The sequence below is a fragment of the Aythya fuligula genome, chromosome 11 (genome assembly GCF_009819795.1).
Source record: "Aythya fuligula isolate bAytFul2 chromosome 11, bAytFul2.pri, whole genome shotgun sequence".
Lineage (NCBI taxonomy): Eukaryota > Metazoa > Chordata > Aves > Anseriformes > Anatidae > Aythya > Aythya fuligula.
The window spans coordinates 4,103,052-4,130,291 of record NC_045569.1 but is presented as its reverse complement, the minus strand read 5'-3'; the positions used below and the strand labels follow the sequence as shown (position 1 = coordinate 4,130,291).

Here is a 27,240-nt window from a genome sequence, read left to right as displayed (position 1 = left end):
ATAGCACCCAACAGGCCAGATTATTTAACTACTCACAATACCGCATAGCAAATACATGACATACTATACACTTTTTCTTTTCCCTACTGCAAACCACAAAAGGTAACACTAGGACTCAAACAAAAACAAATTACCTCAGTAACTCCTGGAAAACTCAAGTGGTTAATCAGTTACCTTTTATTTACATATATATGCTTAATGCTGAATTAAGTTGTAAAAACCAAAGGCTGATTTATAGCCCCAGTCAGCCTTAATTAACATTGATTCCAGGGGAATAGTAAATGTGAATAGCCTTCACAATTGAGGTTGAACAATGAACTCACTGGGTGTTGTCCAATTTGTAGCATGATTTACATGGAAGCAAGCCCTTCTTTTTTCTGGGGTTATCCTTTTTTCATCTGGTGTTTTGGATGGGTTATATATAATCCATAGATAGGAACATTTGCTGTCAAATATTCTCTCTGATTTAGAGTTAGCCTTTACCACGGTCACTATAAATAAGGGAGGAAAAAAAACAATTTGAGGCTTTGCAGGGATTCCTTGTTCTTGCAATGTGTCATCGCTTGTCCATTTCATGGCATTTTTACGAAGTGGCCATAATGAAAGTCAGATTAAATGTACAGGATATATATGTTTAATCAACAGCCATTGGAGCCAGTAGTGCTGGAAGAGTTATAAAAGCCCCTGTGAATGCAAATTTATTGCAAAAGAATCTAAGTCTTGGTGGTAGGAATATCTGCTGAATGGTACTACCTGACACAGAACACCTAAAACTTTCAAAAGTGAATTATTTAAGTGTAAGGTTTTGCTTGTAAAGCCGCCAGCTGCTGGATTTCAAGACTTGAAACCATTCCAAAACATGGGACTAGGTACTTTATATGTGCACTAGAGTAAATACTCTGATTTTACTGCCAATTTAAATGTGCTCAGTTTACAGTAATGAGCTTGTATAGGCAATACCTTGTTTATAGAAAGTGGAACAGGAAGAAACTAACATTAACCATTAACAGTAGCAATTTCTCTTGCCTTCAACTCTAACTTTATGCCAAGTAGATCTTTCCCATGTCCTATCTGAAATATTTGCTATTGCTATTCTTTTTCTAAGCCTGTGGGATAAACGGAGTATTCAATAAAATATAGTTCCAGTCAACTTGCATTGCAACACTCTTGTGCAATTCCAAGGTACTATTTCTTATTTCTATGGTAAAATCTACTTCAAGAACCTAAACATGTCCTTTGTACAGGCAAACCTGATGATCAGGTGTTCATCTCAGCAGAATGTAGTTAACATTTATAAATCTCTTTAAAAAAGAGCAGATCACTTCTGTATAGGAAGAGCAGTAAATTGCAGTTGCCTTCACTTAGGTTGTTTCACTCAACCTGTTTTATTCTTTCAAGACAAGAATCTATTTCAAGAGATCACACAAGAAACCTATGTGTTTATGTACATAATGTAACCTTAAACAAACATCTTTACATCTCTTTTGGCCATCTGCTCCTGAAGCTGCAAGCTCTTCTCCCTTCCCCTCCCTCCTCAGTGTACTCCCCTACCATGCCTGTGTAGTAAACTCCACTGAACTCCACAGAAAGGATGTTGGTAAAAATCCTTCTTCCACGCAGGTCACAGATCTGAGTTCCTTTGTTTTCACTTACATATGATCTAAAAAATGATGGTGATACGCTGGAGGATTTTTGGCTTATGGTATTAGTCACTACAGATGACACCAATGATTCTTTTGTTGACTTATTTTGGCTGGTTGGCTCCAAAACTCATTTGTCTGGGTTAGCTCCATTGGTCTTATCAGGGACCAATACCTCAATTTGAAAAGCTGTGCAATCAATGAGCACAAAGACACTGCCAATAGTCCAAGGGGCTTACAGTTCAAGGACATGAACAGGTTCAAGGTAAATACAGTGTTCAAAGTAGGCAATAGATGGGAAATGATTCAGTGGGTCCTGGGTTCAATTACCTTCAAAAATACAAACAAAAAAGTAGAGGGAAGATGGAGGATAAGTTTACTTCAGATGGACTCTGAAATGGACAGAAGGACATACAGCAAAATGGTTGAGGTTAGAGGTACAGATACAGAAATGCAATGGAAATGTAACCATGCAAGTAAAAGTATGTCATCATTAGTTTCTGTGTGCAGTTGTTATATCTGCAAGGTTTCTCTGAGGCAGGCACAAGCTCCTTCTGTCCATGTCTTGAGTCCACTCTGAAGCGGAAGCTACATGTATGTCAATGCAGTTAGTGGGGCACCAAGCCTGAGCCCTGATAAGAACACAACTACATGGCTTCCATTTGGCTTGGAGCAGGCTTAACAAGCTCATGTCTCGTAACAGAAAACTCTACAAATGCATCTCTGGCTTCTCATGCAAATATGAGTGTGTAGCCTCTTCACTTTCTTTAAAATGCATGGGCACCCCCGTGTCTTCATCGTGATCTTTTATTTTACAGACTCATTGGTGTTGCAACTTTTTATCTTGGACTTTCTGACCATGTCTTCTTTAGTGGCAAAATTCCCATTGATATCAGTGAGGTCAGGGCTTCCCCTTCAGCATTTGAAGCTGTATTTCATGGCATGCAGCAAAACAACATCAATAGCTGAAATCCAAGGCAGCCGTATGGTTCCTGAACTATGTGAACAGGTTCATTCTTTCTCTTAGAAAGATTTCAAGGGCAGGAAGACTCTGAATACCAGGAAAACCTTTCACTTGGTCATTTTTCTAGAGTGCCTTATTTCATATTTGCTGATAAATAATTGCATCCTGTTCTTGAAAGTCATTCAGTAGAACACTTGTATGTCCGTAGTCACCAGTAAAAATCTACCGTAACTAAATTTGTCATTACCTCTGCCAAGACAGCTGTTGTCATCACCATTAAAATTCAAATTTGGTTTGCCTATGACAATTAAAATGATGTCAACATGGAGGGAATTTAACCATTTCCATTGCTCCAAACAGATAAGCACATTAATTCTGTGCTGCAAACCATCACTGTAGCCATAATCAACTGACTGTGTATTGAAGAATGGTGATGTTTGAGATTATTCAGTCTTGACTGGTTTGTATCAATGACCAAATGTTTACTTACTGAGATGGGTATTGAATGATTACTCCAAACCCTTGTCTTTGCTCCAGCAGTTTCAAGGCTTTTTTCTCTAATACCAGTATTTCTTTCTTTAGTTTATTGCTTACAGTGCTTGAATTAAATTTTAATGTCAAACTAGTTATTTAGAGTTCAACGTTGCTTCTACAATGACACTACCACAGAATACAGAAAGGCATCATGGGCTGAGCCTGAACTCTTGAAAACTCTAATTCTCACAGTCATAAAGAAGCTTTAGCTCTTTTGTATTAGGATCTGCAGCCTTTCCCAGAGTTTGTTGTTGTATGCTTTACTGTTTGTTTATGCAGGGGGACTGATGACTTTTCTCCTTTTCTAGATTTTTATCAATAATGAGTGGCAAAATTCTGAAAGTGGGAGAATATTCCCAGTATATAATCCAGCAACAGGAGAGCAGATCTGCGAGATCCAGGAAGCTGACAAGGTAATGCATCCCATGAACTGGTATATATGTATACATGTATGTTGATATGTGTGTGTTTTTTAATATATATATATGTATGTATCATAGCAACAGTTCCAGACTACCACTGCTGGACAGTTCTTTTGTTAATCCCAGTTCAAAAAGCCATCATGTGACTAAGAGATTGTACAAATGCAAATTTCATAAGCCTAGTAATCTTATTTACCTTCATTTGTTATTTGTTCCTTCTTGACAGGTTGATACGGACAAAGCAGTGAGAGCTGCTCGCCTCGCTTTTTCTCTAGGCTCAGTTTGGAGGAGAATGGATGCATCGGAAAGAGGCCATCTTTTGGATAAGCTAGCAGACTTGGTCGAAAGAGACAGGGCAACTCTTGCTGTAAGTGGCACACAAAAATTAACAGTCAAATCACCTGTCAGTTTTACATTCTGAGAGCAAATTAACTCATAAATGTGTTAGCATGAATAATATTTGAATACTACAGTTAGCTTGATGACTGACTGGCTACTCAAGACCTAACCTGATCCAAAGCTCATAAAAAACAACAACCTTTCAATTAATTACGAGCTTTAAATTGGACGCAAGAGAAATGAATGGTTATGTGTCAATGTGCACGCACATATATGCCTGACATGGAAACTTGTGACTTTTATAAAAAATAAATAAAAATCGGAAGACTGAGTGATTTGTGCAGATATTAATGAAAAATCAGGTGTAATGTTTCATGATAACTGAACTGGTAACATGAATTCTGGGTATTGCGCTATTTAGCTCACATGTGAAGCCATCTAAACGGTGGCATTGTTAATGTTGTTTTCCGCATGTCAAGTGCTTTGAACTAAACTGCTGAACATCTTAATTCCAGCTTTGTCAACACTTAAATCATCTTACCACCAGTGTATACTGTAAAATCGCCACAGGGAGAAGGAAGTGCACAGCAAATCAAGTTTACTCTGCTTGTCATTTGATTTGTATTTCCACAGCCAAGCTCTTTACTGAACTGCACCACAGGCAATGCCATTAATTGCTCATGGGGATGTTAAGTCAGCACAGAATTAGGCTTCTATTCTTCTCTATTGAAATTCACTTGATGGTTGGTGTGTTACACATGGGCGTACTTCACCCATTCTTAATGATTTCTTTTAGGCAGCTATTGAGAGTCAGTTAAGCTACTCCACATCTTAGGACATTTTATTGCATTCTTTTTGCTAAATGATCTTACGGAACCCTGAGGATAGCTTATAAGATACTTTTAAAAATAGGAATATTAACTTAAAAATAAGGACATCAGGCTGTTAATTTATGAGCTTCCCTAGAGGAGAGTTTGTTTATTTGATGGCAATAAATAAACTGGCTGTACATTATAGATATCTCAGGCCTCAGCAGGAGTCTTGGCAGCCATATAGAGATTTTTTTATATTCACATCAATTATATGGAGGGATATGTCCATTCTTCTCTTTATGGATTCAAATCATTTATACGGGGTTACAAGGAGCCCCTTTTCAGCTGTTATCATTAACATAACAGAACCTAGTTTGACAGGCATTTTTATCTTGGCTCCTGATTAAAACAATTTAGTGTTTATATATCTGGACCAAACACAGTGGCTATTAGGTCGAAAATGCAAACGTGCATATCTACATGGATGTGGATACACGCACACAAGTACACAGGACAGACAGACACAGACACACATGGATGCACATGCTTAAAAATCATAGTCATTCTAGAGTAACTGGTTGGTCTTCATGATTGAAGAGCTGTTGGACAGTGAATACGGAAGTACAATAGACTAAAAATGCTACTGTATTTATATATTGACTTTTCTTGTTCTCTAGACTATGGAATCACTCAACAGTGGCAAACCTTTCTTGCAAGCTTTCTATGTAGACCTTCAAGGAGTCATAAAAACCCTGAGGTATTATGCTGGTTGGGCAGACAAAATCCATGGAATGACCATTCCTGTAGGTAAGAGAGATTACAGCATCGGTGTGCACCTAAACCTTCTGATTAAGGCCAAATGCCTTAATAGATTACTTCATTAAAGACAGAAGAGAAGCTTCTTTTACTGACTAAGATGAAATCAGATTGTTTTTTTCCAGTGTGTAGGATGCTGCTGAAGCAGATATCTGAAAGTTAACAAGGGCTGGGCCTGCTATTGTTCTGTCCTACATGCACATTGCAAAAAGTGTTTTGTTTTTTTTTTGTATATGCCCATCTGAGAAGGAGATGGCTCAAAATCTGCAATGAAATACTGTAATACTTATAGAAATAGATGAGAACACAAAAAAATATGGTGTTAACAGCCTGATTAAGAACCAGCGTGCTTACCTATGTATCTTGTTTATATATGTCTTCCTATTGCCTATGCAAATCATTTTACTTGAGACTAACACTGGACCCAAACTAATGTATACTTTGAGAGAGTTTGCAGTGTTACTGTAAAGAATTGTACATGTGTATCAGATATATTTTGTTACAAATGCTTCCTCAAATCATGTGGTGGGATGAGTTTTATACTTTATGTATGAGAGTAATCTTTATGACTGCTAAGAAACTAGTTATTCTGCTCTGATTTTTTTGGTACAACGATAACAGAAGAAATCCTCAATGTTATTTTTATTCAACATGTCTCTTCCTCCTCCTGCTCCTCCCTCCCAGCTGTTTAACAAATACAGGCTGAATTTTCTGTTGCAAAGAAATTCATTTACAGTCTGGACTAGATATACCAACTGCTATAATTATGCAAAATGGCACATGATAGCAAAGAATGATTTCATGCAGGTGCAGTCATTGAGATAAATGACTTATCTTTTACCTACATAAAGTGAATCTTTGGGAGAACGGTAAGGAAAACCAACATTTATTCTATGGATTTTCAGCTTCATGGTGCACACCGTTAATTGCACGTGCATGTTAATTACACATTACTGAAGGAGACCAAAAAAACCCACTCACAAGTAAATGAATTTGTCATTGTACAGTACCAATTTCTTTAAAACTACATAATGTAACCTGATAGCTGCAGTACAGTATTTTGTCTCTGTACAACAAATCACAAGATTACCAAAGCAGGGCAAACATCATAACTATCACAGTGTTAATCATCATGGTGTTCAGCTTATTAAAATGTCAGTGTGTACTGACTGATGTTTATCATCACTAGAATATATTCACCCAAGAAATGACAAAATTAGTATTTCTGGTGTAGCCTCTCCTGTAAGGACTCGTGAAGATTTCCATAGCTATTTAGGCTGAGATTCATAAATCCTGGTTTTGCTGCTTGCGTTTTCATATTTAAACATGCAGAAGTGCAGAGTGCACCATAAATTCATATATTCAGCAAATTTCCTGTTCCCTAATCCCTTTCTCCCTGGTCCATGAATACCTCCTTCTCACTTGTTAGCCCTGCAGGAACACAGAATTTAGGTTGGTCACCAAAAGGCACTGCCAGCTTAAGGAGAATAAATATTGTCCTCAAATGGTGAAACAGATGAAAACCCTGAATTTCTCAGTGTTGATGAGCTATGCAAGGGGAGAGGAAGCCACATTTTCAGCAGGCCTTCCTAAATGCAACAGTGCTAACACAGGTACCAGTGGTGTGCAATCATAAGTTATGATTTTTGATATTCACAGATTTTCAGGTTATCAGTTCTGAAGGCCAGTGTTAAACAATGTGCTCTTTACTTTCACTTACTATCAGCTTGTCAGAGGAAACCAAACAAGACAATAACAACAAAATAAAGCCCAGATAGATTTTCTTTCTATTTAGTATGTTGATAAATCTGAAACCTCCTAATCTTTTATGTTCCTGTTGAAGGGTTCTTTTCCTATAAAATAAAAATAGGCAAGTGATAGACAAGTAGAAAATAGAGGAACAGTGGTTTTTACAGTCACATTCCTTTTGCTCCAAAAATTGCTAAAACCATCAGACTGCCCTTTGCTTGCTCCCATTCATAAAGGCTTGATAATTTAAATTAAAACATAAATGAGGTTAGACTAAAAACTGTTAAACTAATCAACTGAATGCAAGTGTAAAGGTATCTTCACATACAATATATATGGTATAATATAGCTTAAGGAACCAGCTCTGCTCTCACACACTAGTTTGCTGAGTGCTGCTGTATGAGGCATGTGGCTATACTACGATTGTTAGGCAAATAAAATATCTATTACAGAGAAATCTGATGGAAATCTCAGCAAACACATCTGTAGAATGTATTGCTGTCCCAAAGTAAGATCCCTGGATAAATGAGGCTTTCTGTTTAGAAATTACAAATCTCTGGACCAGGTGCTAAGCAGCTGCAAATTGATCAGGCTCTATTATTATCAATGAGGGCTAAAGAATGCCAATTTACGTCAGCTGAGAATGTTTAAAACAAACAAACAAACAAACAACAACAACAAAAAACTACAAACCTTTTAGAAAAAAATTTTAGATCAGACTGTCAAAACCTTCTCAGGCAATGTCCTTCTGGCTGCCAGCTAGCTAGCAGAAGGCTAAGAGTAACAAGAATCAGCAATAGCACCTTAGACTGTGTCATTAGCATGAGTTGTATACACAAATAAGAAGAGTTTTAGAAGTTCACTCTTCACTCATTTCATTGTGCTCCTTCATTTCATCCCTGTGCTCACTCATTTCATTTGTGAGCACAGGGAGCTTTCCATGCTGACTGTTCAGAAAAAAATGATTCACTTCCCCAACTTGAGTTATTTTGCCCTGTTAACAGCTTACTTTACCTTATGGACGAGGCAGCTCTTAGATAAATCTTTCACTTGTCCAGAGACATCTGAAGCTCCTGAATAACTTGAAGCTATGTTCACAAACGTAGTGTTAGAAAGCAATCTAAAAAAATCCTGTCTTAATAGTATCTGTGGATAATGAACTTTGGAAGTAGGTTTCAAAAAGAGCAACTGTCTACAGTCTAGTGGAAGAAAGCAGGACAAGCAACTCTGCATGGAATTAATTGCTCTAAGGAAAGAAAGTTCTGCCCACGTTTGGTAGAATTAACCACGATTTGTCTGACTTGGCAACCAGGTTCAACTTATCTGTAACTTTATGCTATGAAGCACACAGACATGTGGCAATGATTATGGAGTGACAATCTGAAGTCAATACGGTGCTAACCTAACTGTGTTACTGTTATGTTGTCACCATCCTTCTGGCTGAGAATCCACCTCTCACAGTAATACCAATTACAAGCTGGTATTTTTAGCAGACTCTTTTATATGCCTCTTGAGCACTTAGACAATTTTGCCTGTATATGATTTTGACTTCTACTTTACTTCTGTCTGGTCTTATGAATCTTCTCATGGTATGTGAACCCTATCTGTGAAATATGAAAATCAAACTGATCATCTCTACTTGTGAAACAACTATGCTCATCTCCACAAGGAAGCTGTTAGGAATCATGAGATTGAAATAGTACAACGACATTTTGTCAATGCAGAGCAAACTGACGGACTGTTTTCTTGCCTGATGTGAAACTCCTTTCTGTTTCCTCTGTTGTGTCCCTTGTCTTGGTTATACAGTATTGGTACCTGTCTCATAACTGTTCTCTTTCTAGCCTCCAGCTGATGTATTGTTAGCTACTTTAGCTCAGATTTCTACTGAGAAAATTCTGTGGCGTAGAGGTACAGAAATGAGCAAACCTGAAAAGAAGTTATTTCTAATCAAACTCAATTTCAAGTCTGTACTTAAATGCAAGAAACTTTATAGATTAACCCATTTGCTGTCACCAGAAATACATTGTAGCAGGTTCCCAAAATGTACTCTCCACTGTGAAGTTAGGTTTTCACCCAATACTGAACAAGGCTGTCTGTAGCTCCAGACCTGGGTAGAGGCCACAAAGCTGCCCGGGTGCTCTCATGCCATGTGAAGGGAAGCACATGCACCTACCTGCACTGTGACAAGGGGAGCAAAAGCATTGTAACTGCTCCTCCTCCTATTCCCGTTCTCCCTCTGACCGTTTCCTGTCCTGGTAAATCCTCTTCTGTGATTGATCCCAGGTAACGTTCTCATTGTTCTCAAATGCTTTCTTAGTTGAAATGCTTTTTTTTAAAGTAAAGAGAGTCAAATTTATCAAGATGACCAAGCACTGTCAGCCTAGGCACACATTTGGGTTACACCTTTACTGTAACCCTTCCTTCAGCTGTAGCCTCACTGAAAAACATTTGACCTAAATTCAGAGGTAGTGTGTCTGGGCTAGTTTACACAGCTACAAGAATTGGTTTAGGTACAAAAGTGATTAATCTACTTTGCACAGAGGCAGGTCATGCACATTAACAAAGCTGATGGTTAGTCAATGCCTTCACCAGTCCCAGCACGCACATCAATTGAGAAGAAAGCTACATCACTACAGTATATATAATTGCAGTACGTACTCCTGGACCACAGGCAAGGGCTGAGGCAGCAGCCACCAGGCAGCTTTGTGAAGGAGTATGAACTCCATCAGCCCCTATACCAGCTGTGCAAAATGAGCCAGCAGAGACCTGCTGCTTTAAGCAGGCCAGGCCATGTGAAAGGTTTCCACAGACCACAGTTATGACCCCAAATCACAGATCTGTTTATTTCATGACCTGACTCAGGCTGCCCTGAGCTCAACAGTGTTTTCTTCAGTTACAGACTGCAGATCTAGCATAACAGCATGCGCTTTAATTAATGATACGTCTCACCTCTGGATATTGGTTTTTGCCATTTTTGTTTATCCCGACCTTAAAAATAATTACCTGGTCAGAAAGCTAAGTATTTTCCTCAAACCTCACACCATCCACACCTGTTCGTGGGTGTCCATTCTGCTTTTCCTGCATGTTTGTTGTTAGGATCTTTATTAGTCCATAATCTTACTTCTGTCAGAAGCCTGTGAGAAAAGCTCAGAATTTCCAAGTTTCCAGTGGCTTTATCCCTTCATTTATTTATCTACCTCTATCTGTCCAAAAGGTTGGTGAAAACTTTTCTTATTCTCTCATCATGTTTTCCAGCTGCATTCAGCTTTTCCCTGTCAACTTAAATTGACTGCCTGTTTAGCTTGAGGCCACCTCTGATCCAGGCCTTGTTCTCCAAGGCATGGCTATGTGATGACCCCGTGTTCTCCACAGTGTTGAGTTCTGCAGTGAATTGTGCTCAGTTACACATCGGTCACAGGCTTACCACCTTCATTCCACATCTACGGACTCTGGTGTACCATTCCATTACTTTCAACTCCCCTTGTCTTCCGTGGAAGATGAAGGAGACGTATGTCACTATTTTCCCATATCTGCTTGTATTATTTGCCTTTATATTACTTTATTCTAGTCCTTTCAGGAAATTGACTTTGCAACTCCTTTTTCTCTCATCCCCAAATCAGTAGAGGCCAGTAAGTGGTTTCCTTGCTGCTGCCCTTTTTTGTGCTGTACAGCTTGTCCTCCTTCCCCAGGAACAAAGCAGGCTACTTTCTGATGGGTTGCCTGCTCCCTTTGTTCTGCAGAAAGAACAATTAGGTTGCTCCTGAACCTAGGTTTCCCATGCTAGCTCATGAAAAAACATTTCCATGAGTTCTTTATTTCTTTTACTGCCATCAAAGGCTGATCCTTAGAGCTTTTTTTTTTTGTTTGTTCTGCCAAGTCAAACTGCACTTGAGAGTAACCATGCTCATCTGTTTCAGATGGAGATTATTTTACGTTTACAAGACATGAACCCATCGGAGTGTGTGGACAGATCATCCCTGTGAGTATCTCTACCAGCGCCTTCTATTTATTTTCATTTAAACCAGCTCTCTTTAAAGACACATAAAACATGGTCCTCAGCTATGTGTGTTTTCCATTACGAAAAAAGCTGAGCTCATATTGTTGACATATCTTTAACAGCCTCCCTGCAAATGCTTATTTGAACATGCTAATAGGGTTTAGGCTCTGTTATTAGGAGTTAAGTTCTCAAGTCATAGAATTCTCATGATTAAAACAAGCAAAGCAAAACACAGTGTTAATATGCTGGCTGTGGTTATGGATGTTCACACAACTTATGGAAAATTGATGCTTTGCTGTGGCAGTCTTTTTATTTATTTAGTTTTTACTGTGATTTAACAGGCTCCTCAGTTCCTGGGAGAATGTGATGCATTTTAATTCTATTCTTTCCTGCTATTTCTTTTACAAGGCTGGAAGAGAAGAAGAAACTCCAGGAGACATATCATTACAATTAACATTGCGTAGCTAGTAAGAGACATTAAATGTTTATTTTATTTGTTATGAGAGAGGAACACAGTGTTTCATCAAATATAATATTGCCCCTACACTCCAATATACATCCTTAACACACTGTTGCTGAACGTGACATGGGAATTACACTGAAAAGCTAACTTTTTCAGAAGAACTAGTTAACTGGCTTTGGCAGAAATTTCAATGGGAGGCTCATATAGAGCTATTAAAATATTGTGTGGAAGCTTTTTTCCTTGACAAAGCATTGGGGAACTAATCAAGACATTCCTTGAAAATTTTGTTCATGTTATTTTGTTCATGTTAACCACAAACCCACTTAACAGCAACATGCAGCATTTCCATTAAATGAGGAGCAGCCAGAAAAGATTACTTCAACAATGCTAAGCCCGTTTTCCCTATTTATATTTGTTGTTATTTTATGCCTTTGTTAAGGCATAAAACGCTGCGGCTACAGCCATCCTGCAGACGTCTATGCATTATCCAATTCCATTCACAAGTCATCTTTATGATTTCACACCTTTGTGGCCGTTGTTCAATTCAGTACATGGATGCAAAATAGCAACCTCAACAGCTAACCCCGAAGTTGCTAGACATTTCTTTGGATTGTCTCATTGAGCTTAACTGACAAATCTTGTGAAGAAACCTTGGCCAAGGGCTGAAGCAGGATTTATTTAGTTTAGATCTGTAAAACTCTTTGTCTGGTGTACCCAGCCATCTACCACACTTGTTCATTCGCCCCCCCCCAGTTTCTACTTTGAAACTTCTACATGGCTGTCATACACATCTACTCTAACACTACTGCTAATCTGTTACATATTTCCTCCACAGCTACCAGTCACAGAGTAAAGCCCCAGGGCCGCTGCATGCACTCAGCCATTACACTACCAAATATATTATTACAAAAATAAAATTAAACAGCAAGCCTAGCACTAAACTCCTCGTCTTCGTTCACATCCTAGCTTCCATCAAAACATACTCTCTTTGGCAGCTTTGTAGCATAAACAGGGCTACGTACTTCCCTATAAAACTCGTCAAAGCTCTCCTTGCAATACCATTACAAGTGCAGGCTGTCAGCACGCTGTTGGCCCAATAGCTCCCCTCCTAGGTTTATATACTAGAGATGGAATTAAAACATCACTTTGTCTCCGGAGTTTATAAACAACTGAGGGAGTAAAAAATTGGGTGTTCGGTGAAGAAAAGACAGTTGTGTATTTTTTCAAGCTAGCCAGGGGCTAGAGAGATGTCTATGAGAGTGGCAGCTGATATGCATCAGGCAGTAACATGTTCTGGCCAGTGGCTGACTGATAGTTTCTATTTTCTTTCCAAAGGAGATTATTCTATGCCTTTATGAGAGTGCCTTTATTTTATTATGCTAGTATTTTCACCAAAATCACTGGAACTATCCACTTAACCTGTTGTTAGGATCAGACCTGGATGCATAAAGCCAAAGACTTGTTACACTTATCTTTACCCACAACTTGTTTATACACCAAATTAATACAACCCACTACATTTTCTGCTGCAGTTACATGAAGTTGAAATTAATGGTGGTGCAGAATTTTTATTTAAGCAATTTTTGTCAACTTTGCACTGTCCTTTTCATACCTTTCATATAAACTGCAGGGTAAGAAATTTTTGAGAAAAGATACCAATGAAATGCTTTCACCTAATATTGACATTTATAGAAGAGTTTTACTGTAATTTCATCATTTAGTGATTATATAATTTGAGTATAAATCTTCTGTCTTAAGATGTATTCTAAGAATGGAAATATACATCTACAAATGCTTCAGCATGAACCGTTCATTCTGAATGTATCAGTAGTAAGAACCATTTGTCGTGAGAGTTAAAAGTGACAACTGCAAAACAGTAAATGAAAAAAAAGCTGTGAGTAAAAAAATTAACAGATAGCAGAAGATTCTTTTATAAAGACTGCGGGTCAGGTCTTTATTTCTTTGAACTGAAGAAAAAAAACTGAAAGGTCACTGTTCTCACTTTCTTAACGGCAGCAATTAAAAAAAAAAATCCTTGCTTTGTGCTGGGCAAGATTTATGTTGAGGATAGGCCTGAGAAGTAAATGAGGTAGCAGCTTGACATCTTGAAATCAAAACACCACTGCAATATTTTTCCATCTATCAACTTTTATTTTTTCCTACAGTGGAACTTCCCCCTGCTGATGTTTGCATGGAAGATTGCTCCAGCTCTGTGCTGTGGCAATACAGTAGTTATTAAACCTGCGGAACAAACACCACTCAGCGCTCTCTATATGGGAGCCCTCATCAAGGAGGTAAGAATAATTGACAGGAATAATGTCCATCTCTCCTTATGGAGAAGGAACTACCAGCACATGACTTGTTTAACATGCTCTGTCAGTTTTCAGAAATCATGCTTCCCTGCATTCATTCCTATTTTGACAGGCTGGCTTTCCACCAGGAGTTGTCAATATTTTGCCAGGATTTGGTCCAATTGTTGGTGCAGCTATAGCATCTCATGTTGGCATTGATAAAATTGCATTTACTGGATCTACTGAGGTAAGTGTTTCCAGATAAATACTTAGGGAGATAGAATTAAGTCCTTGCATTACATTTTTTACTGACACTGAATAAAAGAGATGCATTTCTGTACCACCGGTCTGTCCCTCCCAGCTAAGCTTATATACTGTAGCACTATCACAGCATAAGTGGCTCTTTTCCTCCAGCTCCTGCTGTGCCCAGCACCTCAGTACAGCAGATATGGCTAGAAAAATATTGCTGGGATTTCCTGTGGGCTTAAGAGGATGTGAATCACACGCAAGTAAGCAGAACATCCAGTTTATATCACAGCATACATAAATTCTGCTTTAGCATTCATAATTTGTGTATCTTGGCATACTTGGGGAAAAGGGGAGAGGAATGGGGCAAACTGGGGCAAATACACTTCAGCTTTGATGCTGTTTTCAAGTATACTGAGGAGGAGGAGGAGGTCTAGAAAGGAAAGATTGCAGGAAGGAAATTGTCCAAGGTGTCTGTTCCCAGAATGATGGAAAGACGCTGGCCAGAAGATGACGGAGACAATGGTCTCCTGGATGCCAGAATATCTTGCAGTGATTCGATGATGCAGACGTTACAGAGGAAGTTACGACTGAAGAGTAAGGCTGTCATCTGCAGAAAGAGAAACGAATCCCTCAAGTCAGATTGTGCAAAGCCAGCTGTTATCAGGGTTGGGTGGGAGGGGGGAGGAAGATAGAGTTACTCCAGACTGAAGTCACAGGAGAAGGAGCCTTATCTCATCCTCTGAAGGCAGACAGAAAGGAATCTCCATGGGAGTTTCAGGGCTGGTTATATTTAGAGGGTGCTAAAAACAGGCCCTTTTCAATTCAAAATCTGTCAAGCTATTGTATGGAGGGAGCTCAACCCCAGGGATCCAGTCTGTCTTTGATATGCTTGACTCCCACTCGTGGCAGTTGCAGGCCGTATGCATCCCAGGGATGCTGCACTTCACACTGAGTCAAGTTTGTTGAGTCAATAAATAGACTGACCAGACAGCCCTACTAGATCTGTGTGTGTACAGCCATGGTGTGCCCAGGGATTGCAGACACTAGGATTAACTCTTTCAAATAAATCTAATATTGGTGGAATTATCCTGTAATTGTTTGAGGTTACCACATGAGCCTAAATTATCAGTAAAATGTAGTTGTATGGCTAATTTGCATACACAATTGTCTTCTAATTAATATATGCACATGAATTTTTATGTCAATTTCAGATTGTAACATACACTGGTTATGTACTAAGTCAATGGCACCACCAGATTTCAGATGATTCTGAGGAATTACTGTAGTCTTTACATCTCCTGTAACTAATTTATATTAGCATCCTAGAGTACTGAAAACCTTAATATGAGCTGATTACCCCCCATAAATTAAGTTGAAACAATTGTTTTCATAAAGATATGTGGTCTCTGTTTAAGATAAATATTCTATTATACAGGATGTTGCACTGTTTGGAGGAGGAAAAATACAGATGGGTTAGGTTTCAAAGTTGTCTTTTGTAGCCAAAATAAATTTTTATTGTAGCTCCAGACAGCTTTAGTTTTAATAGGCGTTTAAACTCAAAAGCTGTGGGTTTTATACTAACTCAGTGCCTACCTTTAAAAGCCTTACTAATAGGAAGTGAAAAGCATTACAGAGATGAAAAAGACATTCTCTAAGAACCTAAAGCAAGAACAGATGGAACGTTTTAATGCAGGGTTAGTGTAAACTATTCCATATTGTTTCTGATTTCCTGTAACACTGATTTTTTGTAAGAGCAAGTCAACATTGAAACATTCTGTGATTTTAAACACAATGCTGTGATATGAGCTGAACAATAGAGTGTGTGACTTTTCCAAAACAGTTTTCCATTTCTAATGAAATAATAATGGAAATATTTTGTCTCTCTAGTCCTGAGGCATGTCAATTGTACATTTCAGTGATGTGGACTTCTGATAGCCATCAGATATGTAAATGGCAAGATAGCAACTTCCATTCCCGCCTTTCATCCAGGTGCTAGTTAAGGCAGTTAATACTTTCAACGTGAGCAAGTTAATAGTAAAACCAATCAATACAATAGCAAACATCTTCAAGTTTAGATACCTGAGGCATGTTTTCTTCTCAAATTTCTACCATGGAGTTCTTTGATAGAAAAATATAAATGGTTTACCTTTCAAATGTATACTTCTGCCTATTGAAAACTTTCTATTTGCCTGTAAAAATCTCACATACACACACGCAGAAAAGGCTATTGCTACCTATTTCCTGCAAAGTTTTTTTTTTTTTTTAAAGAAAGCAGCAGAAATCAGGTTGCTCTTCCAACAAATAATTTTAATTCTAACATTTTGTAAAATTTATAGACTCCACTCCACAGACAAAAGAAACAAGAGCAAGAAGGCCAAGTTCATGACCTTATCTCAATAAAGTCTGACATAGCCACACCAAAGATCCATCCAGCCTAGTACCTTATCTTGCAACATGACCAGTAACAGATTGCTTACAGAAGAACAGAGCATGTGTGATCCTTTCCCTGCTGTAGCCTCACAACCTCTGGGAGTTGACAATTTAAATACTTCCTGAGCCTAAAGATGTGAGTGGACAATTGTATTGTGTTTAATATAGTGACCGATGGCCATGTCATCCTTGCAGTCTCCTCAAGATTTGCCTTCACATTATTGTAGCAAGGAATGGAAAGTTTTGCGGTTTTGGAACAGTGTGCGCTTAGTTTGTGTTTCCAACATTGATGGGAACTGTTTGCTTCTAAGGAGTTCAGTAAATCCAAGGAGAAGCTTAACTCTGAGCAGGAAAAAGAAAAGTCACGCTTGGGGACAGTATTTTTCATTTTTCAGGTTCTCTAGTGCTTTCAAAATTAAGTACTATTTACTTTTCAAACACTCTCAAGTAATATATGAAAAATCATCTAGAAAGACCTATTTTCTTGTGGTACCATCACTGTTAAATTCCACTTCTTTTTTTCTGACCCTTCTTTTTACGGGTTAGTTTATGCAGAAGAACAGTAGTCTTCCAGCTCTTTCTTCCCTTTGAGTACTTCTTGTGGAATACCCTCCCATGGATCACTTCCTCTCTCAGTCCCATAGGACATGGCTCTCAAAACTCTTCCCTCTAAAGCTCAGAAGGAAGGGCTCTGCAGACACCCAGTGGGCTATGAATTTCACGTTGACAACTGTTGCACTCAAAGAACAAAAATCATACTAAGAAAGCAAGCTTAAAAATGCTGTGTCTCCTTAAGTTCCAGCAGCTTTCTTGGCTTCTCTGCTTTCTTTGGTTCATACTCTTCAGCAGCTTTTTAACAGAAGTGTTTATTTTTACCGTGTTGTTTTTAGTGAACCAGAGCTGATCCATAGACTCCATAATTATGGCCATCTCCTCTAAGGCTTCACTGACACATTTTTTCCTCATCTTCCACAATCACTGAACTTAAACTGCCAAAAATAATCTTTCCCGAACTAATCTGACCATGTCAACACTTGTTCCCTTTCCTACCTTCCCTTGAAAGATCACAAGCCTTTTAAGCATCCCATTACATTTTACAGTATTTCTCCTTGATCTTTCTGGTCTCTAGTTGAAGGGAACTGGTTTAGTTCTGTTTAACAATTAAATTTTCCTGTAGGACTTACTACCAACGATTTAATTAAAATTCAGTCCATTTTATTTTCTGAGTTTCAGAACAGATCCACACTCTGGATGTCTGGTTCACCCGTGTAATTGCGCTGCAGAGCTCAGAAGTACAGGAGAGGTTATATAAGTCGCCTCCCCTACAGTTAAATCAGCAGCAGACCGTATTGATTTCCAAGACAACTGCTGATGAGGAGACAATTTTTACACGTACTAACTCAAGCAGTGTGGTTCTTCACCTTCCAGTTACCTTCTTATTGTCCAAAAGAACTTTTGCAAAGTAGTGAAAAGTAAAAGATCAACAAATAGTATAGAAAAACAGCCATAAAGAAGCTGCTTTACTCTTCTTATGCCTTTATTTTCACACAGGATTGTGAATACGAAGTGACTGCAAATACAGCTATATTTTGACTGCTGTGAGCTGTCTGGCTGTGCCTGTATGTGTGCTCCATTTGAACTGGAACAGGGTACCTCTAAGTTCCTGGTGCACATGGAATAGTTAGGCACAGTCTGTTTTGGACTTAAGATTAGAGATGATTATGGAGAGTAAGAAGCTATGCATCTAAGCAAATGAGCATCTAAAGGACTGGCTGGATTAAAAATCTTGTTTGCTGCAAAAGTGTAATGAGTGCTAATAGCAAATGCGTTACCTCCAAATCAGAGTGGCTTACAACTCTCTCCAGCTGTCAGATGCTCTCGAGATGAGAATCATAGATAGTACACAAAATATTTGAAGCCTTGGCCAACTAGAAATTTATCCTAAGTGGCTGCTTTCCACTTTGTTCAAACTATGACCCATTAAAAGGCAGACAGATTAAAGATAGGATTCAGGTCTATGTCCATGCAGTTCTATGGAGTAACCCAAATAAATATCCAATAAATTGTTCTGGATGCCTGTGTAAATGAAGGGTCTATAAACAACTTCAAAAAAAAATAACAGAAGAGTCTGCATTTTGCTTGGCAGAATGTTTGCTTTATGCACTTAGATTAACAAACCATGATCTCATCATTAGTCAACAAGATACTAGAGAGACCATCAAAGCAAACTACAGGAGCGTTGAGGTTGATTCATGCCAAACAAATGTTTGTAGCTAACAGCTGTATTACCACTGATTCTAATTTACTCAGCAGGATTCGCCTTTCATTTCCAAAGTGATATGAATGTCACAATGCATGATGTAGACAGAATGTCTACCTACTGCACTAGTAATGAGTTGTGTCAGTTCTCCTGGATCATGCTGGTTTTGGACATCAGGAATTACATCCTAACATTTTCCACTTCAACAACAAGAATCCTAAAGGTGATTTGTCTGTTCTGAGACATCTGTTAGCTTACAGTGCTACTGACATGCCCTGTTCAAAGTAAGAATAGTTTAGGCAGGCAATATTATCATTTATTCATTCTATTCTGTACTAATTCTATATTATATTAATTCTTGCTTCTGCTTAACCCGTTAGATTATATCTTGGACAACTACGTTTCCTGAATTAAAAGTTGTTCTTTCCTTTTTCCCTCCTTGGTAATTTTGGAGGAATTTAGGGAACTGCCCTTGGATGACTGTGGCCTACAACAATTATTATGTCAAAGGGATGTACCTTTTTAAAACTGAAACAAATGGGGTTACGTACAAACCCTTTCAGTCGGTAAGAGTTTAGCTGCAGACTTCCACAGGGCCAGTATTTACCCAAGGAACAAATAAGCCATTTATATCTTAGGATTCTCTCCAGGGATTTCTGTTTGGGATTCCCTTTTCGCATGCTGAACGATTCTCTGTGCTTTCTTCAGTGCTGGTCCTCACACAGGGCATTGCACAGTCAAATTAAGCTGCTATTCTTCATGCCAACATTTTAAAATACACTTGTCTCTGCTGAATCTGGGGACATGTCCCAAACATCCTTGTCCCAAAATGTTACATTTTCATATAATCTGGATTTAAAATTAATCATAATAATACAAACATCATAGACTAAGTAGAAGCATTGGTTTTAAAGTTTTGCCAAAACACTGATGACTTTCTGCCAGAAAACAGAGGAATTTTTGTACCTTATCATACCATCTCCTAGAAGTTTATCGATCTCTTGTAATTTACAACACTTACCATTTTTCAGACACCTCCCCAATAACCCAAGAACACTATAATAGCAAAAATGGGTAGGCCAGTTACTTAAAATGTCTATGCAGCTGATGATGTATGTTTCTTCCATCAGTTTTTGCACTGTTCATGGAATCTTAATTTACAAAGCAAACCCTTCACAGTCTTGTCTATGGTAGAGTGCAATAAAATTATCTGCCATTCATCTAAGCTGCTATTCCCTTTGATTCAGGTGTTCCCCAATAGCTTAACATGTATCTGTGACGAAAGGAGGCTCAGAGCAGAGGAAAAGCTGGAGATTCTGACAAAGATATAGAGGAAGTATCACAAACCTTGGAGGTTTGCTTTTGAATTGTGAGACTTCCAGTGCTTTGAAAGGCAAAAACACCTGTACCATTTAGATACTGTTTTCTGTCTGAAAACAGAAAATTAAGAGAACACAAAAGGCAATAGACTTTTTTTTGAATTTCTGCACAGAAGTATTTAAGATGACTGCATCGGCATCCTCTTGAAAGAGATGTTAAACTTCCAACACAGAATGTACAAATAATGTACAAATAAGCAACAAGCGTTTCTTATCACAGTATACTCTCAATTCCTAACATCCTGCAGTTCACAGTCCAGAAACTATTCTTCAAGAAGCTGTTTTGCACAGGGGTGTTCCAAAATGTTTCTTTAATCTTTTGTTGTTGTTGTTGTTCTGAGTAACAGATTGTTTTCTTTGAGATGGGCCAAATTACATCTGCCTCACCCTCCATGCAGCTTACAAGGTTATGGTACTTCACAAGCTATCCAGGGATACTCCTGATATCAATCTTGAAGCCTATTCAAAACAAGGATGGGGAGTCAGGGGTTTCTCTGCCAACATTCCTGCTGAATAAATGCACAGCTCCATTATCTGTGGGGGAGTCCTCTCTTCCAGTGTTCCCTTGCAAGTCTGCACTGCCTATTGGGAGCGCACAGATATATCTGAGAGACACCCCAGGAAGCATGTACTGAAAGACCATACAGATTGGAGCACTATCACTTATCCCTTTCATGCTGTCTTTCTCCATAAAGAGAGGGTCGGTTACAAAAGGCTGTCTTTGCCATTAAATAATCACAGCTCCGGTGCCCTCCCTAAGACTTTTCTCAACCTGTGTATGTAGGGCACAAAAGGAGCACAGTGAAGAAAAATGCTGAGCAGCATGAGCCCTACCAACCTCATGTCTATGCTGATTTCTGATGGGAAGGATACAGTGAGGCTGTTAGGTTTATACTTGCAAAATCGACAATAACCTCCCTCTATAGCAGTACTCTGGGCACATTTTTTCAAATTAACACCATTGTCTCCAAGCCTCACGGACTTCAGTATTCACCATTCGTAGTATTTGGACTTGCATATTTGCCAATCACTTCTTTGCATATAGTTCTTTTGAAGTCTGTATTTACAGACAGAACAGCTTTGACATTGAAGTGGTAGAATGGAAGGGGGGGCAGGATGGAGGGCTGAACACCTTGCTCTGGTTTCTTCAGTCTGTTCTGCTCTTTGTGGATTTTTGTGGGGAAAGAGGTGATTGTTGTTCTTTGAGAGAGGGAGGTTCAAGGCAGTGAGGGTGTGAATGGCATTGGCTGGCACTGGCTATAAACACAGCACTCTCACTGGTTTAGTGTACGTTTCCAGCACAGTTTGAGAGGTTGGAATTTGCAGATGACGTGCTTGATACAAGTAGTGGGAGTAGAGGGCAGGAAAGGTCCTTCTTTTTCATGTTCACTTCTGGCTGTCAGTCAAACACGGCAATAAAATCAGTTCCAATTAAGGGGCTATGTAAGGAATTTCATGATAATGTCAACACTCCATTCCATCAATACAGGGGTAAAGAAAAGAAGCTAATGTTAATTTCTTTAAAATAAATAAATAAATAAAAAGCCTCTCATAGACGACTGTGGTATCACCAGATACACAGTTAATCACAATGGTACATGAAGTCATTCACAATTCCCCCCTGTGGGGGGATTTCTTTTTTTTTTTCTTTTTTTTTTTTTCTTTTCCCTGTGGGGGCCCTGGTTTCTATTTCATTTGCTTTCTGATTACTCCAGTGCTGACTTAACTTTCCCAGCAGACTGACTTCAGTTCTCTAGTAGGTTTGGATTCTCATCAATTAACCCCGTACTGCTAGGAATCCCACTCACCTGACCTTAGAAATAGAAAACTGAGAAATCTCATCAGCTGGAGACTATACTAGACTCTATAGTATGTAGACTATACTAGAGAAAGAAGTCGAACTGCAGCCTCACTCAGATCTCACTTCACGTCTAACTTTCTGTGTGATCTTAAAAGATGTCCCACTTGAAAGAAAGTACTTATGAAAGTTCTCAAGTTTATCAGTAGTAAACAGACACTTAATCCTGTGCTTTACTGTGTGTGGTCTTAAATCTACCTGTGATAATTCCTTAGTATGGGCACAGTTACATTTCAACAGTACAGAATCTTGATTTATTTTTCATTCATTGATCCAGGGAGGGGTGAATTTCCAGAGAGTACAGCTGCCTCTCTATATGCCATGCCCCCTCTGTACAGGGTACACAGAACATGTCAAATACGTAGCTGTCAGATACAACTCCATCGATCCTCATGTTCCTTGGTGAGATCTGCAACTTGAGGCTGCTCCAATTTCCTCATTGGGCTGCATTCTGCTCCAGCTGGCTCCACAATCTACAAAGATATTTAGAGGTGCTTTTGACCTCCTCAACCCATATTAAGATTATCTGTGGTGCAGCTGAGGGTCAGATCTGGGATGGTGCATTTCTAACTGCTTGGTATTCGCCTGTATGCTGCTAATCCCACAGAAAAGGCTGAATATTTCCTCAGAATCTGATGTATTCTCAATCATGATTTCAGTGTCAAATTACTTAAAACTTTAAATGCTGAAAAATAAATTTTGAAGCAAACAAGTGCCCTCCCACAGTTTGGCTAACACTCTAGAAACTGTAAGTAATAAGAGTGAAATAAATTCTACTAACACTCATCACTTGGGATAACTAATGCCTGGACTATATAAAGAAGCATGATAACAGTTATTACTAATGAACAGTAGTAAGCTTAGTACAGACTTAATACATACTGTGTTATCAGATCTGTTTTGTACCACATGGAAGTGATTCTAGCTATGCCAATTTCAGATTTTTAATTCAGCCCTCCTAAAGCACTCTAAAATAAATCCTACAGCATGTTAGCATAGACACAAAGGGGTGAAGGGTACAAACACCTTGTGTTGTGCCTTGTCCCCTCTCCGATTCTAAAAAAAAAAAAAAAAAGAGAGAACTGGAAAGCTGTCCACTGATGATGAGAATCTGTTTAGACTGAAGAACCTGCTGGATTATTTAAGGCTCAGTTCCAGCGATGTCCAGCATTGGCTGTTAAAGTGAACTGTATGACTACATTGCCTGTAAAACGTGTCTCCATTTCCTTTCAGGTTGGGAAGCTGATCCAAGAAGCAGCTGGAAGGAGTAATTTGAAGAGAGTTACACTGGAGCTGGGTGGGAAAAGCCCAAACATTATTTTTGCAGATGCGGATTGTAAGTCAGCACTTCCACATTTTTCTTAAATGTTTGTGTGGCTTTTCTATTTTCATCTTAGGGCTTATCTTTTAGATAAAGTGAAATGGACCAATATAGAAGTAACCAACTGCACTTTTCAATATTACAGAAACAGCCTGGAGTGTGATGGTTTTATAAAAAGACAACATTTGTACCCAGAGATTCACAGAGGAAAAAATAATAATAATAATAATAATAAAAACAATTAAAACCAAGCATGTGGATATGGTGTTAATCAAAATCATGGTCCCATATGTATTTTTTCTAAACTCTGCAGCAAGGTGGCCTAGTGCTTTAAATATGGAAAATCTGTGATAGATTCATAGCAATCATAAAAAGGGAGGGCTCTGATTTAAACTTGAGGAGCTGATCTACTCAGTGCACTACTTTTTTAAGCTGTTTTGATGGTAGCTATAAATGGAGAGTCTTCCATTTTAAAAATCTTCACAATTGCACAACTGTGTATTGAAATGTCCTCAATGACATTGTCAGCAGGGAGCTGAAGATTTTGGCAACTGAATGACGTGCAGCTGGGATTTTTGGCACCTGAAGGTACAGGACAGAAGTTCAGAATAGGATAAAACACAAACTGGAAGTTTCTGCTTACATGATAAGCAATGAAATAGTTAACAATGTTGATATTTAAATCGTCAGCGGGAGGTTTTGAAGTTAACACCCCATTAAGATGAATGGGACAGTTCACACCTTGCCTTGACCTATTGTTTCAGGCTGTGTGCAGGCACACTGTACTTACTGCATTTTCTGAGAATTTACTTTGTAACCCAAAGAAATAGGCATTTAAGATTTGGTCTTTTAGTTTCAAAAATCGAAACTGAACAGAAGAATGATCTGAACAGCATGAATTACAAGAGCTGGTTAAAATCCCATATTCAGTTTCAGAATTTATCAATGTTGAAACACTAGGAAAAGCCTAAGAATTCTCTTAAGTTGAAGTCATTTCTACTTAGGAAAGTTTTATCAAGCTGGGAGGCTAAATTGCAGTCATAGCCACCCCGGTAAACCAAAAAAGGCTCCTGTCAACCAAAGTCAGGTGCAGATGTTACAGCCCTGTACTCCGGTTACCCATCTCCATCTCCCACCAGAAATCACCACATCTCAAATGTCCTTTACCTACTAGCTCAGATTGGATCACCTGAACACTTCTAGTAGAGTAACATATGCTGGGGGCAGGTCTGTGTTGTCCCTTTCCACAGAGGAAGGACAAACACTCCTAGCTGCCACACAGAGGTACAGTTTATCTGTGACCTGAATCTGCCAAATAAGGTTGGTGAGAAGTTGCAGGCAACAAGGGAATAACAGGGCACAGAGAAGAGCGAAGTCTTCCCCAGGACCGTCTGTTCCACAGTGTAACATACTAAAGCTCTCTGGCTTCCCATAATTAAAACCACTAGCACTTGACCTGAAATTCAGTCTTCAAAGCTCTGATTATTTAAGAACAGCAGACAATTTGCTCACAGTTCCAAAGGAGCTGTTTGTTCTGTTTGAGGAACACTGTGTGCCAAAAGTTAGCAGAAAGCATGACAAAGCTGTTGAAGTTTAGTGCGCATGCACACACATGCACACAGAGAAAAATGGTTAGAGCCCCTCCATGGTGCCTAACTTTGCTAAGAGAAAGAAACATCAGTTAATCAGTTCTAGCCACTATTGTTTTTAGTCTCCATGGAGCTGTCTGGGAAAACTTGAATGTGGTCCAGGGAATACCCCACATCATTTTTTTCCATGGCCATGCCGAACACAGAATAAGACACTGCTGTTAGATGGAGTTGTTTAGGCCATGCTGGAAGTAAAGCATCATTGCTTTGTTTATGCCATGAAAGATTATACTTTAAACAATGTTCTGAATTGTGACAGCTGATAACAGGTATTGCAGTGCTGCAGGTCATCACTTTTTGATGATAAATTCAGTGCCACATGGCCCAAATGCTTTTCTAGTCAGCTGTTATATGCCGTGGGAGATTTTGGCTCTCATTGTCTAAATATGGCTGTTTTTCCCTTTCCTGCTTGAATATTGGATGTGTTGGTTGCACCTCCGAAGTTGGAACAGGAATCAGGGATTGATTGTTCCATAATTAGCCTGTATTTTTAAAGCCTCACCTAGTCACTTCTATAGGCCAAGAAGATATTTCTGTCTTGCAGAAAAATAACCTGTCTTTGGGAAGGATAACTCTTGCCATTATCAAAGTTAAATTCTCTCAAGTACTTGCTTGATTGTAATCCTCACATATGCAGGATTAAATCAACTGCAAGTATAAGAGGATAAACAATTTTTCCCCTCCCCTACTGACTTTAAGTCAGAAAGACTTCTATAGCATGGGGCACAACCCACTTCCTAGGGTCCTCTTAAGAGTTTTTGTTAATACATGTAAATGACATGTTGTTGATGTGCAAGGCATTGCTGAAGCTGTTTTGCATGTCCTACTTGTATTGACTGCTACAACTGTAGCTTGATTTAATTTTTGCAGTGGGATCTTAAGCTGTATTTGTGGCTTGCGTCAAGGGATGGCATGTAGAATGTATTATCTACAGACACTTCTTTAACTTGATGGTGCTTGAACTCCCAAGTGGTCTCTTGCAAACTGGTGCTTTTGAAACAGTTGTAGTGCTCCTAATATCCCCCTAGTATAGCTCAGTCCAGGCTGGCATAAATGACAAAAAAAAAAAAAATCAAATTCAGACATGTTAAAATGTACTAAAACTTCCTATTCTCACAGGTATTAAAACAAAAAAATGAAATTAATCACCTTCACTTATGGCCTGGCACAACAATAATGTATTGTTCAGTGTTTTGGTGTTTTTAACCAAATTCTACTTCTGCTTTGAAGTTTTGGGAATGTGATGCTATGTCATACCATAACATTGGTGCAACAGCAGATGTGTCTATGATGTTTCAGAGCAACTCATGTTGTCTTGGTTTTGTAGTGGACTATGCTGTGGAACAAGCTCACCAAGGAGTCTTCTTCAATCAAGGTCAATGCTGCACTGCAGGCTCACGGATTTATGTGGAAGAATCAATCTATGAAGAGTTTGTAAGAAGAAGTGTAGAACGTGCAAAGAGGAGAGTAGTGGGGAGTCCTTTTGACCCAACTACAGAACAAGGTCCACAGGTAAATGAACAGTGCTTCAGCTCTGCAGCCCAGAAGGTGCCCAGATGCCCAGAAGCATTTAAACTCTAACACAACAGAGTCCAGTCAGTGCATATTCACTTGAAATCAGAGATGTTTTCTGTTTAGTGAGAACTCTCATCCTAAATATCAGAAAGTTCACCCCACAGTTTTAACAGCAAGATTCTGCACTTCAGCTCCCAAGACGTGAATTGCATAGTGCTACCATTGATAGGAGAAAGGCTCACAAAAGTCTTTTTGCAGGCACTTATTGTCAAGAATTGTCTACAACTGTAACTGTGCTTGTAGAGACAAGAACAAGAACTGTAAGCAAAAGATGGTCAAAATTACAAATATATCTTTAAAAGATATTCCTGATACTAATAACCAGCTGGGCTATACCACTGTCAAGAAGTTAATTTTGGCCAAGAAAATAATGCCCTGCTTTGTTTGTTCTTATAAACCATCTCCCTTAGCAACAATGTGAGTTGAGCCACATACATACAGGGACACATTCTTAAGAAGACTGAGCCCCAGGTTGCAGTCAGCAGCTATCTG

At 38.8% G+C, this 27,240-nt stretch overlaps 1 protein-coding gene across 2 annotated transcripts in view; it reads left to right on the top strand.

Annotated features, from left to right (window-relative positions):
- Positions 1-27,240, top strand: part of ALDH1A2 (aldehyde dehydrogenase 1 family member A2) — a 56,279-nt gene that overhangs the window by 20,349 nt on the left and 8,690 nt on the right. For both annotated transcript variants that reach the window (XM_032194651.1, XM_032194650.1), the window contains exons 2-9: positions 3,447-3,551; positions 3,787-3,927; positions 5,389-5,518; positions 11,194-11,255; positions 13,902-14,030; positions 14,161-14,274; positions 23,437-23,539; positions 26,501-26,685. In XM_032194651.1, coding sequence (XP_032050542.1) covers positions 3,853-3,927; positions 5,389-5,518; positions 11,194-11,255; positions 13,902-14,030; positions 14,161-14,274; positions 23,437-23,539; positions 26,501-26,685 — 798 coding nt within the window. In that variant the 5' untranslated portion in view covers positions 3,447-3,551; positions 3,787-3,852. The remainder of the gene's footprint in view (positions 1-3,446; positions 3,552-3,786; positions 3,928-5,388; positions 5,519-11,193; positions 11,256-13,901; positions 14,031-14,160; positions 14,275-23,436; positions 23,540-26,500; positions 26,686-27,240) is intronic.